Source organism: Melopsittacus undulatus, chromosome 3, assembly GCF_012275295.1.
Source record: "Melopsittacus undulatus isolate bMelUnd1 chromosome 3, bMelUnd1.mat.Z, whole genome shotgun sequence".
NCBI classification, from domain to species: domain Eukaryota; kingdom Metazoa; phylum Chordata; class Aves; order Psittaciformes; family Psittaculidae; genus Melopsittacus; species Melopsittacus undulatus.
This window is the reverse complement of record NC_047529.1, coordinates 2,361,022-2,374,728: the sequence shown is the minus strand read 5'-3', so window position 1 is coordinate 2,374,728 and position 13,707 is coordinate 2,361,022. Positions and strand designations below refer to the sequence as shown.

General features: G+C 46.3%; 1 protein-coding gene across 2 annotated transcripts in view; it reads right to left on the bottom strand.

Annotated features, from left to right (window-relative positions):
- Positions 1 to 13,707, bottom strand: part of CCDC85A (coiled-coil domain containing 85A) — an 82,745-nt gene that overhangs the window by 9,250 nt on the left and 59,788 nt on the right. The window contains exon 3 of one of the 2 annotated variants that reach the window (XM_031044619.2): positions 11,071 to 11,147. The exons of the other annotated variant lie outside the window; for it this stretch is intronic. Coding sequence (XP_030900479.1) covers positions 11,071 to 11,147 — 77 coding nt within the window. The remainder of the gene's footprint in view (positions 1 to 11,070; positions 11,148 to 13,707) is intronic. 2 annotated transcript variants of the gene reach the window in all.

Genomic DNA, 13,707 nt, shown 5'->3' with positions numbered 1-13,707 from the left:
GGAACAGACAGGACGTTTGGCATGGACTGTACCGGAGGAGCGTTACCTTCAGAGCATTTACCACTGAGTCAGACTGCTGGGAGGCTGAGCCATGTCCACTGACGCTAGCTGGCTCGTTTGCAGAGCAGTAGCTCCCCTCCGCCCCTCCTGGCATCCTAATGGGATCCTTCACAAGAAATTAAACACTATTTAATAAAGAAAAGGGTTGGCAACTAATTACAACAGATGTCAGTTAGTTACTGTTCTGTTTTAAAAGGCCGAACAGCACTGAAGGCATGTTTTACTCTGAATTGCCCCTCTTTCTGTGCCACAGTAACCAAGATCCACATGAGGCAGCTCAAGTGCCACTGCTGAGTGTCACCCAAACACTCTCAAAAGGCCCTCAAAGGCAACTATAGCTGGAAAATCAGGATATAGTGGTAAAATTTCTTATCACAGAGTGGGCTGGAAAGAACCTTAGAGCTCATCCAGTTCCAACACCTTCCACTGGAGCAGCTGCTCCAACCTGGCCTTGAACACTGCCAGGGATGGGGCAGCCACAGCTTCTCTGGGCACCCTGTGCCAGCGCCTCAGCACCCTCACAGGGAAGAGCTTCTTCCTTATATCTAACCTAAATCTCCCCTTTTTAAGTCTGAATCTCCCCTGTTTAAGCTTGAGATGTCACTTTATACCCAACAGAGACAATCTCATGAGGCTCCTCCTCCCAGTGAACACCTGAAGGGTTCTTCAGGACACTGCCAAACAAACACAAGCTACATAAACTCTTACAGCTCAGTCACCTCAAACTTTGCAGGATGTAAAGCACCTCCTGAAGCGACTGCAGTGCCGAGGTAACCTGAGCAAGCAGCCTGCTTCAGAGGAGTGCTAAAAATACCCCTGCTGCGTGCATGGACAGCAATGTGATAGCTGCAGTGGGAGGGATCCTTCTGAGGTGCCTTCAGCCTGACCTGCTCTTCACTGCCATTCTTCATGTAGAACTTTGTTTTGTCACAAGGGGAAATAAAGAAGACAAACGTTTCAAAGGTTGAGAGATGAAAAGTTCCTTTCTTACAAAGTAAAGAACCACTGTAGGAAACATTAAGAAATAATGTAGCAGTAATTCCTGCTGGAATGTGTGGGAAATGCATTTCTGAAGGGAAAATAATGACAGTGGGAAGAGCCTCTGAACAGGATCAGTGCCCCAATGTGCACTAATGTGTCCCGCTGAGCAAGCACGAAGCACGTTGCAGTCTTTGGGAGGAGGTCTATAATCTAAACAATAGGAAAGATGAAGGTGGCTGTGGGAGAAGAAGGGCACAGAGAGATGGCATGAGCTGAGCTGCACAGATCCAGTCTGCCTGAAGATGTGTAACTGGAAAGAACCCAGTCCAAAGCAGGTCTATCTGCTGTGCATGGCTTCCTCAAGATATACCCAGGCTTTTGTAACGAATGCTGCCAATGGGGCATAGCACAGGGAGAACCCTTGCAGCTGCTGCCATAGAATCATGGAATCAAAGAGGTTGGACAAGACCTTTAAGCTCCTCAAATCCAACCATTCCCAGCACTGCCCAGGCCACCCCATACCCATGGCACTGAGGCCTCGTCTCCACGGGCTGTGAACCCTTGCAGGGCCGGTGCCTGCAGCCCTGCCCTGGGCAGCCTGTTCCAATGCCTGAGCACCCTGTGGGGCAGGAATTGTTCCTCAGCTCCATCTAAACCTGCCCTGGTGCAGCTTGAGGCCGGTTCCTCTTGTCCCATCCCTTGTTCCTTGGGAGCAGAGCCCAGCCCCTCCTGGCTCCATCCTCCTGGCAGGCAGCTGTAGAGACACGTTAGACTAATGCTCAGCAAGTGTCTGCAGGACTGAATCTCACTTTGTCAAGAAAAACCCTAGAAAATGTAATAAAATGAGACTGCTGCATGTGTTAAGCCCATGGAAAAGGTACCTTACGTCTGCATTTAATATAGAAACTCATCTTCCTATGCTGCCCTCCTGCCAAGCTATGGATGCTTGTGTGAACCACAAGAGTGGGGACTAATGGGTCTCATAACCAGACTGACAATAGCAGCACACACTTAGGGCAGTGTGCAGTGTATCATCCTTCACTTCTCCCCAACAACGACTATTATCAATTTGCTGTGATATATGGAGGGAAGTTTAGGACTTATTTTTCTTTGGGCAGGATTTATAGATCTGTTAGTGACTGGGCAGACTTAATGCTATGCTTTGGGAAAGGAAATGAAAGGGGGAAGGAAAAGGGGTAATAAAGCAGATTGGAGCAATTCTGGTTTAGGATAAATTCCTTCAGTCAGCTTTGGGGTTTTTATAAGTCAAAGTATCCTGTTCCTTTTACTGACTCCAGAGCCAGCAAAGATTTCTAGTCAGTTTTGAATGGTAAAATACAACTATTGCTATGAAAAGGCTGGGAATATTAGTGCAGATTGTACATCTAAAGCCTCTTGAATATGAGCAAATGCAAAACTCCTGTGAATTGTGCTGCTCTCAGAGTTCAGGCCTCCTTCCCTCCAGGCATCCTCACAGCCTCTTCTGTGCCATCTGCATCTCATGAGAATGAGAAACTTGTTGTGAACACAGTGCTTACAGCAGGCAGCATTTCAACACATGTTGGTAGGACACTGAAAGTTAGTATTTCCCCCCTGGGCATCCTTCTCCCTCTGTCCTTGGTAAGAGACATCAGCTTTTCCTTAATAATAAGGCAGGTTTCGCAGCCCTGAAGTCGCATCCTTCAGCTCACACATTTCTCATCTCAGGGGATGTGACTCCACAAAGGCAAGACAGCTTCTGCCTGCTTCGAAGGAAGCTTATTGCAGCAGGGGATGGGGATGGGACCAGCCTGAACGTGGGTCTCTTGTTCTTCAAGTCCTGTGAGCCTGAAGGCACTTCAGTGCTGCTGACAGTGTTATGAGTTTCTGAGGCAGCGAAGCAAAACAAGAGGAAAAGGCACTTTGCCAAAGTGGATCTGTCTGAAAACAAGGTGCCTTAGGAGGCCAGAAGTGTGCTTTGCAGACCTATCATCACAGCTGCTGCTTGCCAGTGGAGAGCACGGAGATGTTTAACCTTCTACCAAAACTCAACCTGAACTTCCTTGCACTGAATCCTTTCTCTGCTGCTGCCCAACCCAGATTTCAACTGGATCCTGAGCAGGACCTTGAGGATGGGAGGTGAAATCCTGTTCCCTTCCTCTTCTTCTCTGGCTCCACACACAGCACTTGCATTCAGCCACTCAAAGTAGGCATCCCATGTGTACACATGTGAACCTTCCACTTATTACCTAGTAACAAAGCTGTGCAAGAGGAACCAAATCAGACAGAAGGGATGAAGTCATAGCACTGAAATCACAGATTCATAGAATCACAGCATGGTTTGGGTTGAAGGGACCTTAAAGCTCATCCAGCTCCAACCCCTGCCACGGGCAGGGACCCCTTCCACTGGAGCAGCTGCTCCAAGCCCCTGTGTCCAACCTGGCCTTGAGCACTGCCAGGGATGGGGCAGCCACAGCTTCTCTGGGCACCCTGTGCCAGCGCCTCAGCACCCTCACAGGGAACAGCTTCTGCCTAAGAGCTCAGCTCAGTCTCCCCTCAGAGAGTTATTAACTCCTATTAACTTCATGCCTTAGTTATTAAATAAAGTCATTAAATAAATTTAAGAACTTATTTACATAATTTTGTGAAATAAACCATTGTCTGATCCTGCATTAATTTCTTAACACTTGCAGGACACATCACCTGACACTGAGAATCTGATCTGCAAGCTGGTAGGCTGTCTCCAGGTCTATATTCTTCCCAATAGCTCTAAAATCCTAATGCAGAATTTCACATTTGCTGTCATTTGCTGGCTGCCTGGCTAGCAAATCTGCATTAACAGTGCATGTTAATCTGTATTAACTTTAATATATTGAGTAATTGTGAAAAAACAGTGCTGCAAACATCAACAGCTGAGAAATAATGTACTCATCCTACACTGGCAACCATCCCCTCTGCCCTGCCAGCCCTTGTGCCCAAGCTACAGCAGGGTTTGGATGTTGCCTCCTCCGAAGTGTTCTCTATGTGGATTATGCTGCTGCAGAAAGCACATTACCTGAGGCAGGCAGAACCCACATAATATCCCATGTACAGCTTCTCAATAAGAGAGGGCAATCTCTGAATGTGTAGATCCATTTTCTGTTGGAACTAAATCTACCCAGTATCTGATGCCAGCACGTGCCTGCAGTGAATATAAGGCACAGGAAATCTGACTCAGCCCCACAATATCACGTAACAAAAATGAGATGAATGGAAATGTAGCACCTCCCTCACACTGCCCACAAAATGTGAGGGATACTCAGGCCATTCTCCCATACAGGCAGAAGCAAACCCTGCACTGTGCCCTGGTCACAGACAGAATTAAGACCCCTGTGTAGAACAGGGTATTTGATGGACAGAACTAATCATGAGCTCTTCTACTCGAGCCACTAAACCCCACCATTCTCCAGTCCTTACTGTCGACAAGGGCAGTCATGAATGAAAACCACATAGTGCAGAGCACACTGTGCAGCTCCAGTCGTGGTGGTTCATCTGCCAGCCCTGCCAGAGGAAACATTCCACTTGCTGCCTGACTCAGGGAGAGCTGAGGAGGGAGAACCACAGTTCCTTGTGCCCCAAGGCCACTTGAGTCACCTCCCCAAAGCTTGTGACAGAACATGGTTTTCCTGTCCACTGGACACTGCTCTGTTCACTTACCATTGGAGACCTACTTCAAACGCCCCAGACCTCATCCTCCAGCAGCCTTTTATCCCAGAGGCAAGTGGTTTACTTGGAAGTATATCCTTCCTGCTGGGTAACTGCCACACCAGTTCAATCACTATCTGATGCTGGAAGCTCGCTTCTGATTTCCTCAGCCCTTGCTTTCCCAGTTAGCTCAAAGAAAACACAGGCTGTGTTTGTCGCCTTGTTTCAAGCAGCAGGAGAAAGGAAAGCAGAAAACACCAAACCACAGCATGTTGCTGTGCTGGATTAATACTGCACAAAACTGCAACAATTCCTGTCCATTAAAATACAGTTTTACAATGCTGCAGTTACTCACCACCTAACTCCTGTTCTCAAAGACCTCAGGAGAAACCTTTACTTATGCATATTGCTGCCACAATCCACACAGCATCATGACTCATTTGAAGCACACTCAGATTTCTGAATGGCCAAAACCATTGTTGGCTACACACCTTCATAGAATCACAGAGGAGTTTGGATTGGAAGGGACCTTAAAGCTCACCCAGTTCCAACTCGCTGCCACCTTCCAATGGACCAAGCTGCTTCAGAAACAACCATTTTCAGCTGGTCCTTCATAAACCACTTTTGCTGATGAATGCGTAAGAGGAAAAGGTCTTGGGCTGTAGCAAGTCCAAATCTTGGAGGCCACAGATATAAAGACCACCACTATTTAAGATCTGGAAGGTTCAGGCTCTTCTAGACTCCACTCTACTAGGACTCTACTAGAAAATCATGAGTGTGAAGCAACTCCAGACCTTGGGGATTACTCTGGGAACAAAAACCCTAAACCAAATCTGTTCTTCCATCTGAACTGCAACTCTTGTTGTAAGTGGGTTTTCCTTGAATTTGTATCTGGATTAACACCAAGCCCATAAGCTCTTCCCATTCAGTTATCCCAAGGTGAAAGCACTGTGCTTGGTGCACCCACAAAGACCTCAGGCAGAACCTCAGCTGTTGTAAGTCACTACATTGATGACCTATTAAGTTAAACAGAGGAGGAGAGCACATGAAAAGAACCTGGTGGGTGGATGCAGTTGATTTACTCTCAGCAAATATTTGATGACATGATGAGATAACGTGGGTTTGTTCAATGGGCTTTAATTACATTTTGGTTGAAGGATTCCCTATTCTCCTACATGCAATGGAAGGGAGGAGACAAACAGTATTGGGCTGTGAATAACACAGATTGCACAAGAAAAAATGCTAACCAAACAGTTCCCATCTTCTAATTAGATTTATAAGTAAACCCATGCCATGCACAGGGAAAACAGAACACACAGAGCTCAGCAAAAAGGGGTTTGAAAGAATTGGAAAGGGGTTGAAATAAAATGTGACAGTCTAAAGGAAGGGTGAAAAAAGAGGGAAATGCAAATGTTAAAAGGGCTTAAAAATAAACTACTGTGTGCCCAAGGATCACGCCTGCCGTTTCCCACTGAAACATACTGCAAAAGGCAAACTTCTTGGGTCAACCCCCACCCCAAAAAAGTGCCTGAAACAACAATGGAAATGAAAGGGATACAACAGGAAGAGATGGAAAAGGACTGAAAGACTGGTAAAGGAAAGAGGCAGGAAAGCCCTGAAGGAGAGCAGAAGGTTCAGCCTCGTGGCGTTGGTGCTCTACACTGTGGAAGCTGGAGCTCAGCTCTGTGCATCCAGCCCCACTGTCCCATGCAGTCTGCTCACTCAGAAAGCAGCATCCTGGCAACACTTCCTTTCCCCTTCATTAAAGGTAAAGCTAAATTACAAGGAGTTAGAAGGGGGAAATCTCTGACAATTCTCCATCTCTGCCTCTTGCTCCCTCCTCTGATGAAACCAGCACTGAAGCAATTTAAATTGGGTGGTTTGCCAAGTAGATCTTTTGCAAATGCATTTGCTGTCATTACATGACAGATGTCCACATTTCCATAACTTTCCAGCTGAGCTTATCAGCCCTGAAATACAACCCCTATGAAAACACAGGGAGATCTGCAGTTAATTGCTATGGGGATGCCAGATCCTGATCTCACTTCCCGCAGCCAGAGGCACGGATAGTGGTTACACACCGCACCAGGGCTGGGAGGACTCTCCTGTTCCCAGTTATGTGAAGTTGCTCGCTGACATGACGGATCTGTCACGTCCAGGATGCTCCCACTGGGATCTGAATCCAATTTCTTGATTATTGCCCAGTGGTTTTCATTACTATATGCATAGACTCTTATGTTCTGGTGTATTGGGTTTGTGTGGCAATGTTTTGGTGGGGGGGACTAAAGGGGTGGCTTCTATGAGAAAGTGGCTTGAAGCTTCCCCTATGTCCAATGGAGCCAACGCAGCCAACTCCATGACAGACCTGCCAGTGGCCAAGTCTGAGCCCATCAGTGACAGTGATAGCACCTCTGGGATCACAGATTGAAGAAGGGGAGGGGAAAACCCTGAAGAGAAAAGAGAGGAATGAGAATATGTGAGAGAAAGAGCCCTGCAGACACCAAGGTCAGTGCAGAAGAGGTGCTGCAGCCCATGGTGTAGACCACGGTGAGGCAGGCTGTCCCCCTGCAGCCCATGGAGGTCCATGGTGGGTCAGATTCCACCTGCATCCCATAGAAGGGCCCACACTGGAGCAGGGGGATGCCTGAAGGAGGCTGAGATCTTGTGGGAAGCCTGTGTTAGAGCAGGCTCTGGGCAGGACCTATGGAGAGGAGCCCGTGCTGGAGCAGGTTTGCTGGCAGGACTTGGGAGCCTGTGCTGGAGCAGAGGAAGAGTGTGAGGAGTCCTCTTCTGAGGAGGAAGGAGTAGCAGAGATGAACTGACCACAGCCCCATTCCCCATCCTCCTGTGTCACTGGGGGGAAAGGCAGAGAAAATGAGGAGTGAAGGTGAGCCCAGGAGGAAGGGAGGGGTGGGCAGAAGGTGTTTCATGATTTGGTTTTAGTTGTCATTATCCTATTCTGATTTGATTGTTAATAAACTCATTTCCCCAGGCTGAGCCTGTTTGGCCCCTGTCAGTAAGCAGTGAGTGTTATCTCCCTGTCTTTATCTTGACCCATGAGCCTCTCCTTATATTTTCTCCCTGAAGCAGTTGAGGAGGGGTGTGACAGAACAGCTTTGGGGGGCACATGGCATCCAGCCAGTGGATAGTGGTTAGAGCACTACCTTGTGTTTTGGGGGTTTTTAGTGTTAGCAGCAAAACTCAATCCACAGCGATGCTGTAGTCCTAGGTACATTCTGAGGCAGCAGAAGGCACTGCCAGAGCCAAATGCCACAGGGACTTCCCTGCCCCAGCCCCATGGGGGAACTATGGTCTGAAATCCAAACCAGAAATGCTCTTGCTCAGATCCTTTTGCCTCCACCACTGCTGTCACAGTCCCTCACCTCCACAAGGGTTTGAGAAGCACCAGTGCACACACAGCCCCTGTCTCGGGCACAGCCGGCACCATTTGGCATTCCCAACACAAGACCCAGCTGCACACCATAAATCTTGGAAAGCATCTGCTTTCTTGCACAAAAACCCTGTTTGTGGCCAGGAACTGAAAGGGTCTGGATCCTGTTATGTGCTCTTTGAGAGAAGGCAAAAAAGAGAACAACATAAAAAGAACAGCTAATTACAGCTCTCACCAGCACAGCAAACCTACAACCCATCTATGGCTCCTCATAACTCTTAAACCCTGTACTATGCTATAAACTGCCACCAGAACAACCGTGCACAGCACAGGAAGAGACTTTAACAGCCTGAAGTGAATGTGTGCATTTTTATACCTTTGCTATTACCTGATCAAACTAAAATAGTGACTCAGTGGTGGTACTGCGTTTCCTCTGCCACAGGAGCCCTTCAGCAGAGCAGAGTGAACTAAAACTCACATTCCATTTGAGCAGTGATGGCAGCACTTAAACCCATTTTCTGTGGAAATGTTCTTGCTACTAAATATCAATAAAGCCTTTACATTAGAGGGCTGTGGGCTTTTGAAAAGAACAAAACAGTGTGGAGGGAGACAAGCAAAGCAAAAGCAATTGGAAAAGAACCACACCTAAGTGATAGATGGAAGGGGATGATTTAGCTCAAGAGGGAGTCAATGAAGGTGCCAGTGCATTTTCATGAGTGACACATAAGCAGAAAAGGGGTAAAAGAAAGGATATTGAAAGGAAAAAGAAGGAGAGTGTGGAGGGAGGAGAGAAAAAAGCCTCAGAAAGCAAGGCAAGCGCTCCTCAGTAAACACCTATCAGAGGCTTCATCCAAGTGTGAGTTGTCACCTCTCTTGTACCAAGCGCAGTCCTGCAACTCCCAAAGCCTCCCACTGCTGCAGTGCCATCAAAGAGATGCTGTGCACAAAGCAAAAGGCACTTTCTTACTGAAACATTGGTGAAATTTTAAGGCAAAACACTCTCAGAGCTGTGCCAAAAACCTTCATCAGTTGTGCAGCTCATCCTGTATTTGCAGCTGATTTGTCAAAAGCGCTTGGTCTGGCTTAATGCCCAACAAACTCCCATTCCTGCCATTAAACTGAATCAAAGCAGTGCTTGGAACTGATGCATTTCCATCCTGCATCCTTGTGTTTGTGACAGGGCCTGATCACTGCTCACAGCACGTTCAAGGTGTCACTCAAAGGAACAACAAACCCCCAAAATGAACTCATGCAAATGTGATGGAGAGGTAATTGAATGCAAAGTCATCAAACTGAACATCAGTGTCTACATTTCCTTCCTCTCTTCTTCAGGAGGAAAGGTGAGATATGTCAGGGAACACAAACCTGCTCATTCCTTTTCCTTAGCATCAACATCCAGAGATTTTACAGAACTCTCCTACAGATCCTCATGCCAACAAAACCAAACATAAGGCAAACTCTGGCCTGTGTATTGAAAATCAAAACTCAGTTTGCAGGTTTGCCCACCTGGTTCTTCCCCTTCAAATGCCCACAGTCAGCATATTTCGTTCCAATTGCTCTTGCCACAGCTACAGGTTTAAGTGCTATAGTCACAAGCACTATGTTCTGGTTTTGGCACATACTTTCAATGAACTCGATGCTTACAATGTGGGTGTTCCAGTCTTTGGCAAGCTCTGGAATGCATTTCATGGGTCCCCACCTGAAAGCCTCAAGCCCCAGACAAAAAACCACATGAGCACTTGCCCACAAAGAATGTTCTGCACAACTCATCCCCCAGTGCTGTTCCAGACCCAACACAAACCTCAATGGTATTTTGCAGGCCCTGGACACAGTTTTTGGCAAGAAACTCATATTCTTTATCAGTGAAGATCAACTTTTGCCTTTCCTGTTGAAGCCTGTGAGCATGTTGTTGGATATTTAACCACTCTGGTTGTGCTTCTTTTCCAGATCAAAAGATTAGGGTATAAAGATGCTACATAAACTGCTCAGTGTCACCAAGAGCTACAGGGGCTCTTCCAACTGTCATATGATGGGTGAGGAAAAAACCCACCACACTTGACTTAAAATCTACCTGAAGGCAATGGTTAATCCAGGGCTGAGATCTTCTGGCTGATCTCAGTTTATACAAATGAATAAATCTCAGCCAGTGGATTTTAGTTCTTATACATTTCACTGTTCTCTTGAATGTCCCATTCAAATAACAGTGCTGAGCATTTTTCTTAAAAGCAATGTCTTTGTTTAAACTAGGGTGATTTAAGCCAAATGCAACTTCTTTTTTCTGCCAATGGGCAACTTCATTCGGAGACCTGATGGATTTTTCTAAGGATTACTTCATAAAATGTAATAGAAAGGTGCTGGTTTGCATGTATATATATAAAAATGAACAAGTGTCTTTGATCCATTCTTAATGAACTTCAAAACTTTTCATTCTTAAAAACATATTTGAAAACCCCTTAACTTCCTATTTTCTTATTCAATCACAGTTTTGCATTTATGTATTTAATATATTCCTCAAAATATTAAACTAATATAACCCAATTATTATCACTTAAAACATTTGCATTTCCACAGCAAAATATTTTGGCTCATTATAAATAGCATTTGGTCTGTTAATAAGAAGAAGCTCTTGGAATACAACCAGGATGTAAAGGGTCAGTTCTCTGTGATTTCCAACCCTTACATTAATTAATTATAAGCAGCTTCCAGTGAATTTTTCTTAGCAAGGTACCAACACCTGCAAAGGAGAGAAATGAATGAAAGCATCGTCATAGCCTTAAAGAAATACCCCACTCAACCACGAGCAAGATGAACAAGCAGATGTGAGTGCCTTTGGTCATCCAAGTGATGAGCTCGAGCGTTCAAACGCGGTAGGAACAATGTCAGATGAGAAGTGACACTGATTTATCTCACACACGAGGACCCGAGCGCTGCTGTCTAGCTGCTGGCTACTGTTCCCACCAAGAGAAGTCACCCACCTGGGGCAGCATGCGATTTTCCTCCTCCAGCTGTCTTACTCTTGCCTCCAGCTGCCTAACATAGGACAAGGTTGATTCTAAAAAATCAAACAGAAAAAAAGAACTCGTATTATCCACAGAGATCTGCTCGTGTTTGCTCACGTCAGAGCCTGCACCACATTCTGACTTGGACTCACAGCAGATGGCCTCTCTCAAATGTCCATAAAACAGCTCTGCTCCTCTCAAAGGCACTGCAAGTAACACTGGTGCTAGAATTAACCTCCTTCTTTGTTGCTTGGGGTTCTAAACTGCTGCTCTTTGAGGTGGTCCCTACTCAGACACCAGGTATTTCACAGACTTGAGTTCTTCAAACCCATCCCTTGAGCCCTATGAGCTTGTGCTGTATTTTGGAAATACCCCACAGGAATAATGCATGATCCCACTGAAAAGCCCAGAAAGAGAAGACAGACTTGTGAAGGAAGATGCAGTGGAAGAAACACCTCCACACAGTCCCATGTAGGTCTGGTGGTGCACATGCAGTCTCCCCCTGCACACCATGCTCTTGCCTGTAGGGAACAGAGCAGCTCACCAGCACGGAGGCTCAAGCCTTGTCCTCTGCTAGGGACATGCTGTCATGCTCAGGCCTGTGCTACAAACCAGATGTGTGTCTCCAGGGCCCTGAGAGGGTTTTAATCCTGGCTGATAGCACAACAGCCCAGGGCACAGCATTGCTCACAGTGTGTACGCATCCCATGCACACCAGGGCAGTGCCATACCAGGACATGCCCTCACAGCATTGCTATGCTTGGTGGAGGAGCGGAATCCTGCCTGCTCTATCCACAAGCAACCTCACTGACGTTCATAGGGCAATTCAGAACCATGGAGTCACAGAAAGGTTTGGGTTGGAAGAGATTTAAAGTTCCAACCCCTGCCACAGGCAGTGACCCCTTCCACTGGAGCAGCTGCTCCAAGCCCCTGTATCCAACCTGGCCTTGAGCACTGCCAGGGATGGGGCAGCCACAGCTTCTCTGGGCACCCTGTGCCAGCGCCTCAGCACCCTCACAGGGAACAGCTTCTGCCTCATATCTAACATAAATCTCCCCTGTTTAAGTTTGAACCCAATAATAAATGAAATAAATAATAAATGAATGCCATAAAATTGCATTTTTCCCATCCTCTCTTCTTCCACAGAGTAGCATCAATGAGGAAAAAAAAAGTCACTCCTAGCTTGCTTGGTTCCCAAGAACTTCATGCAAGAAGAGTAGATCCATGATCCATCCCTAAATGCATCCAAGAGCTTAATTATCCCACATTTCTTGGGCGACAAAGAACTTCTGCTATTAAAGCCCTGTATCTAAGAGAAGCACATGCCTGATAAAGCAGCACCTGACTGTAAGAGAAAAGATACCTTCTCAGTGCATAAACACTGTTGTGACTCTTGGACCTACTTGTACGTAGATGGAAATCCACCATGTACTTACTCCTGACCTAATGATCCACTCACCTTTCTCTGCAATGTCAACTCCACTAACTTACCTGCACTGTTACTATCATGTAACTAGTAGAAGTATCTCTCTGATGGCTAATGGTACAGAGTCCATGGGTATTGGAGCAGTACTATCAGTTGACACAACCCTGCAAAGCTGCATTGACCACAGAGCTCTTCACTGTTTTAAACTGGCAGATGAATTTGTGCACCGGTTTCCTCTGGCACCTCATCACCTTGCCAGCCCACCCATAAAATATAGGTGTCACTGCTCTTATGAGGCTGCAATAGGCTAAAATATGCCTGCACAGTGTGTGGGAATTTACACAACATGAAGACAACACACAGTCATTTGTCCAAAATGATTAATACACAGTGAGGCACTGGGTTAAAAATAGAATTGTACAATGAAAGAGGTAATGTGAGGTTCTGTGTGCTCTGCTGTGTAAGGATTTCCATAGCCAGTGATGAGTGCATCTCTGGAGAGCCACTAAGCCAAGCTCAGATGAGCACTTAGGAGATGAGCAGCTTATTCAATTAAGTGCATACAACAGGGTCCCTCCCACCACATCAGCTCCTTCCCAGCAGCAGCACTGCTGGGAGGAGCAGCAGAAGCTCCCTCACCATTATGGCCATTAGCACAGGCAATAGCTCCCAGCACATCTCATCTCTTCTCCTTGTTGTTTTCTACATAAAATGCTTCCTGTCCCTTTTTAAAGTAGGGGCTTTCTTTGGCACTTGCCATCTCTGAATTCACTGGTTACAAGCCCATTCTTAGGTTGGCTTGGGTTTGGACTTGATTCTCAAGTCCAGCTTCCCAGCTGTGCCCACCAGTCTGCTTTATGCAGGCTCCCTTCTGGATCCTCTTCAACTCTGGGTCTTTTGTAATTGTCTGGTTTACTGTTTAATAGCTCCTCATAGGATGTGCACCTCTTGGCAAAGTCTGCCTCTCAGTTTTACTTCTTCACTTGTATGCTGGGAGTCCAGAGCCAAGATCTGTTCTGCTTCAAATCACACAACTCTGCTCCGGTGCCAGGTCAGACCTGCTTTGGTCTGAAATCTCCATGCCTGTTAACTCTTCAAAAGTGTGAAACTTATTTAAATCCCCTTTTGTAATCTGATTAAAACAGAAAATTAGGTCATCTACCGCAGTTTTCATCTAGCAAATCCTT